The sequence below is a fragment of the Dendrobates tinctorius genome, unplaced genomic scaffold (assembly GCF_039654945.1).
Source record: "Dendrobates tinctorius isolate UK_male_01 unplaced genomic scaffold, ASM3965494v1 ptg000183l, whole genome shotgun sequence".
Lineage (NCBI taxonomy): Eukaryota > Metazoa > Chordata > Amphibia > Anura > Dendrobatidae > Dendrobates > Dendrobates tinctorius.
The window spans coordinates 6,538,795-6,544,794 of NW_027361850.1; the positions used below are offsets into that span (position 1 = coordinate 6,538,795).

At 43.1% G+C, this 6,000-nt stretch overlaps 1 protein-coding gene across 2 annotated transcripts in view; it reads left to right on the top strand.

Annotated features, from left to right (window-relative positions):
* Nucleotides 1-1,484, top strand: part of FAM167B (family with sequence similarity 167 member B) — a 29,348-nt gene extending 27,864 nt beyond the window's left edge. Inside the window, exon 2 of one of the 2 annotated variants that reach the window (XR_012221463.1) lies at nucleotides 181-313. Coding sequence is in view for 1 of the 2 variants with exons in the window: in XM_073551978.1 (XP_073408079.1) it covers nucleotides 181-444 (264 nt within the window). In the remaining variant the exon portion in view is untranslated. Of the gene's footprint in view, nucleotides 1-180 lie in introns of both variants that reach the window. The other variant, XM_073551978.1, reaches the window with a different exon arrangement.
* The last annotated feature ends 4,516 nt before the right edge of the window (nucleotides 1,485-6,000 follow it).

Sequence of the window (6,000 nt, forward strand, 5' to 3'; positions counted from 1 at the left end):
AGTCATGCATCCTGCAGTCAGCTTCTTTGGGGAGAATCAATACTTTTAGTCAATTCCCTTTTCTTTTCTTATTACTAGCATTTTATGTTTGGTATTGCTAAGGTTTACAGAATTGCTTTACATTTTTGCATGTACTATTCCATCTGTGCACTTATTTACTTATTTTTTTGTTTCACACAGCAGGAAATGCAGGCTTCAGACCACCTCCTGGCAAGACAGCTTATGCTATTACGATCCCGGATTTCACAGTTTAAAATAGAGCAGACATGTGAGAGGCATAAGGAAATGCTGGATGATGCTACTTTCGACCTAGAGGGTTGCGATGAAGACTCCGATCTGCTCTGTGACATCCCACCACGAGCTGCCTTCTCTCTTTCAACTCCCCTCAAACACATTGGGGTCACACGCATGAATATAAACTCCAGAAGATTTTCACTGTGTTGAGACGTACCCATCCAGAGCAACATACCAATAACCAAGCACCGCTTCATTCTGGGCTAAGGCATTTACATATAGGTTTGGAGCAGTTAATTGAACTCTTGCTCTCAGTGAGGAAAATCTGGCACTAGCCCTGAATATGTTTTCCAGATTATGCTGCTGCTTGTTTCAATGCTCTGTTGGCATAATGTTACCAACATTTTAAGTAGATTTTTATGTGACGCCTACTCACATTTCACTGGTATGAGTTATACTCCAGTGTTATTCTATGTGGAAGCTAAATCCGCGATTATTTTCTCATGCCAATTTGACATGAGAGAACAATCGCAGCATGCTGTGAGTGCATCAGAGTATCGGATGGCCCACGCCCATTCAAGTCTATGGGTGTGCGTGAAATATCAGACTGCAGACGGATGTCATCCCAGTGCAGTGCGATTACCGCGGATGCCGGCAATAGAGGAGATGGAGAAATTACTTTCTCCATCTCCTCCTCACCTCTGCTGCAAGTCGTAAAAAGTATCTAAAACAAAATAAGTATGACGAAAGTCTTGAAAGACAGAATTCAGGCGCATTTAGCTTAATAAATATGATCCATTATATTTATCCAGTAAAATGAAAAACGCTTTACTACTAGGATACGGAAAAGAGGTTCTCCAGCGATGAGTCCTTGGATAAGTGAAACATCCAATTTTATTATAAAAAGTTTAAAAACATGTGTAACATAAAGGAAAAGAATGAAACTCTATATTGCATAGAAGAGATCGTCCCTTGGTTGTATATCCAACTCTCATCAGTAAGAAAAGAGAGATGGGCGCATGCACATATTAGCATTATCAAGGAACCAGTATAAAAAAGATAGCGGAGGACCGGACTGGGGAAGTATGTATGTGCAGCTATGCACACTTGTATGCTGCAAAAAGAGGACTTGCATTATAGCTAAGTCGCTACAATGGTGGTCAGTAGTAGCTGTTTAAATTCTATTTTTGGAAAGGGCTAGAAAGGATGTAAAACCCTCAACTATTAAATCTTCATTATTACGGATGACACATCAGTTTTGGGTTGGTTATTGTCCACAAAAAAACCTCACTCTGTTCAATGCTAATACATACACAGACTGCCTTACACTCCTACATAAAATAGAATTTAATTGAACAGTTTACAATGCTATGTTTTTTTATGTTGTTCCTCTTTGAAACAGAATTTAAGAATTATATTGAGGGTTTTGATCAACATGGACATTTTGCCAAAATTTCTTTATATATTCCAGACCCTTTCTGTCTACATTCCTCAAACCTTTTTCTCTCATCTTCACAAGGCAACTAGCAAGTTTGTATGGGGAACGTTGAGGTCTAAGATACTAGGATTAGTGATGAGCGAGTATGCTCGTTGCCCGGGTTTTCTCGAGCATGCTCGGGTGATCTCCAAGTATTTGGAAGTGCTCGGAGATTTAGTTTCTGTTGCCGCAGCTGCATGATTTGCGGCTACTAGTGATGAGCGAGTATACTCGTTGCTCGGGTTTCCCAGAGCATGCTCAGGTGTCCTCCGCACATTTTGGCGTGCTCGGAGATTTAGTTTCTGTCAATGCAGCTGCATGATTTGCAGCTGCTAGCCAGCCTGAATACATGTGAGGAATGCCTGTTTGTTAGAGAATTCCCACATATATTCAGGCCGACCAGCAGCCGCAAATCATGCAGCTGAGGTGACGAAAACTAAATCTCCGAGCACGCCAAAATACTCAGAGGACACCCGAGCATGCTCGGGAAAATCCAAGCAGCGCGTATACTCGCTCATCACTAGCGGCTACTTGACTGCCTGGATACATGTGGGGATTGCCTGTTTGTTAGGGAATTCCCAAGTGTATTCAGGCTGTCAAGTAGCCGCAAATCATGCAGCTGCTGCAACAGAAACTAAATGTCCGAGCACTTCCAAATACTCGGAGATCACCTGAGCATGCTCGCGAAAACCCGAGCAACAAGCATACTCGCTCATCACTAACTAGAATACATTTTAAAATATTGTGTTGTACCAAGAATAAAGTGGGGAATTGTCTGCCTGATCTAAAAAAAAAATACCATCAGTCTGCGATTCTTATGAAAGCAGTGGACTGGTTCAGGTCTGTGGAAAATAAGCAATGGGTGAAACTGGAAGGGGACCTCTCTCCCTGGACAACCACATTGTTAGCTTGGATCAACAAAATATAGGTGTAAACTAAACAATTAACAATACTCGCTCAACACTTTGTGCAAACATGTAAGTAAGTCTTAATCGCATCATCTATACAACGTAGGGTGGGTCCATTAACTTCCTTGATTGACAACCCAAATTTCCCCCCTGCTTCATGTGTGGACTCGCTCCTAATCTGGGATAGATCCGTTGGGGTTATATTTAGACACGTTGTCATGGGATTGGGCCTTTTTCCTTTCTCTACAGAACTTGGTGGCTCTTGTCCAGGTACAGTAGTGCTCAAAAGTTTACCTATCCCAGCAGAATTTTTGCTTTCTTGGCCTTTTTTCAGAGAATATGAATGATAACACCAAACCTTTTTCTCCACTCATGGTTAGTGGTTGGGTGAAGCCATTTAATGTCAAACTACTGTGTTTTCTCTTTTTATTTAAATCATAATAACAACCCAAAACATCCAAATAACCCTGATCAAAATTTCACATACTTCATTTGTTAATACTGTGTATTGCCCCCTCTAACATCAATGACAGCTTGAAGCCTTTTGTGGTAGTTGTGGATGAGGTTCTTTATTTTCTCAGATGGTAAAGCTGCCCACTCTTCTTGGCAGAAAGCCTCCAGTTCCTGTAAATCCCTGGGCTGTCTAGCATGAACTGAACGCTTGAGATCTCCTCAGAGTGGCTCAATGATATTGAGGTCAGGAAACTGAGCTGGCCACTCCAGAACCTTCAGTTTGTTCTGCTGTAACCAATAACAGGTCGATTTAGCCTTGTGTTTTGGATCGTTGTCATGTTGGAACGTCCAAGTACGTCCCATGCACAACTTCCGGGCTGATGATTGCAAATTTGCCTCCAGTATTTGCTGATAACGTGCTGCATTTATCTTTCCTCCAACATCGACCAAGTTTTCCGTGCCTTTGTAGCTCACACATCGCCAAAACATCATAGGCATTGTTGACCTCTGTCCAAATGTAACGTTTATGGTTGTGGCTAAAAAGTTCAATTTTGCTCTCGTCACTCTAAATGACCTTGTTCCTGAAATTTTGAGGCTTGTCTCTGTGCTGTTTTGCGCATTGTAGGCGAGATACTTTGTGGAATTTGCGCAGTAATGGCTTTCTTCGACCATGCAACCCATTTTTCTTCAAGTGCCTCCTTATTGTGCATCTTGAAACAGCCACATCGCTAGTTTTCAGAGAGTACAGTATTTCAGCTGATGTTATTTGTGGGTTTTTCTTTACATCCCGAACAATTTTCCTGGCAGTTGTGGATGAAATTTTTGTTGGTCCACCTGACCGTGGTTTTGTTTTTACAGAGCCCCTGATTTTCCATTTGTTAATCACAGTTTGAATGCTGCTGACTGGCATTATCAATTCCTTGGATATCTTTTTATATTCCTTTCCTGTTTTATACAGTTCAACTACCTTTTCCCGTAGATCCCTTGACAATTCTTTTGCTTTCCCCATGACTCACAACTCAGAAACGTCAGTGGCTGGATGAAAGATGCAAGAATCTGTCTGGATCCCAGAAACTTAGTCAGCTTTTATGCCCACACTCTGATTACAAGCAAACAGGTCACAGGTGAGGATGTTACCTTTAGTAGCCATTGAAACCCATTTGTGTTATCTTCTGTGCATACTATCAGGCCAAAACAACCAGGGTATGTGAGCTTTTGATCAGGGTCATTTGGATGTTTTGGGCTGTCATTATGATTTAAAAAGATAAAACACAGTAGTTTGACAATAAATGGCTTCTCCCAACCACTAACCATGAGTGGAGAAAAGGTTTTGGTGTTAGCCTTCATATTCTCTGAAAAAAGGACAAGAAAGCAAAAATTCTGCCGGGGTATGTAAACTTTTGAGTACAACTGTAGGCGTCCATCATGGTCTCACGGGGCAGTAGTGGGAAAACAGGGGACAAAGAACCTGGGCCCCTGAACTGCCCCTCAGGCTAATGGGGTGCCCTGACTTTCCTTAACTTGGGGGTACACTTGATGGTAGTGAGGCCCAAGTCCCCGACCTGTCCCTATCTCCTGTTTATCCCTGAGCTAAACCCCCAAACCCCTCCCCAGGAGGTGAGACAGGGAAAAAAGTGAACTGCACCAAAAACCAAAGGAAAGATAAAACAGACACCTCGGGGTTAAATCAAGTAAAAAAACAAAACTTAGCTTTATCTGCACCGTACAGCAGAGTAAGGCTCCGGAACTCCGCTTTCAGCAGAACCACCACTGCTCCTGATAAGCTGAAGCACCACTGCACCAGGTAGCTCCAGTCTTCACCACGGTTGGTATCAAAAGGAAGTGTATCACCAACCCGTCGATACCTCAGGCAACCTTTTATAGGAAGGAGGGAGTGGTCACCACCTGCTGACTAACTAAACATGTAGTAACACCAGCGACCACTGGGGGGAAAACCCACCAGCAGACTAAACTTGTAGTAACACCAGCGGCATAAACTGATTTTAACCCTCGACAGCCTGAAAGGAAAAAAGTTTATATCAGAGCAGCCCAAACTGACAGATCCAAAAATGGATCGTGACACATGGTTGGCATATTTGTAGCTCGTCATTTGTAAATTCTCACATATCTCTGACACGTATGAAGGATGAACCCACTCTGTTTGAAACCTTAATTACTCAAGTAGGTCCTTGTAGTAAACTATCTTATATATACAAAGCAACAGAATGACTCTACCGTTTACTGGGCCTTGAGAGAAGGAATTGGGTAGTCAAATTTCAGAGGAGGATAGGAGGATTGGCAAAATGCATTTATACTCTCCCACAAATTACTTATTACACCGTGCTCAGGACAAAAGCTATAAGATTATATCTAAATGGAACCATTATCCCACTATGCTACATAAGATCTTTCCCTAGGTGTCCTCATTAATGGGGTCAAGCAGAGAACAATACCCCTGTTTTCTGGTGACATTGGTCGGTCTCCGGTACATTCCACGGCCCCTAGTACATATACTGTAGTTTCCTACAAAGGTAAGGGCCATGACTACTGTCTTAAGCTCGACGAGACTCCTTCACAACTCTTCTCATAGTCTCGGTCAAGGGAGCCCAAAGTGGCTGACGGTAAAAGGGGTCACGATCTGGTACAGGCTCCACGTGGCCCAGGAGTTGTCTAACGGCACGGTCAGGGTACAAGGGTCTGTCTTGTCCTCGGTCACTTGTATGGGGCATGTGTGTTATACTCACGGACACGGAGCGTTCTGTGCCTTGCTTTCTGACAGTCACCGGACTCACGCTGTACATTCCTTTCTCTCTGGTCCCTGCTGTTGGCAGCAGACGATAACTGGCACTAGCTTGCACACAGCTGATGTTCTCAGGACTTGGCACTTCTCTCTCTGGCTGCTGCACAGCTGGCTCAGCTCTACTCGGT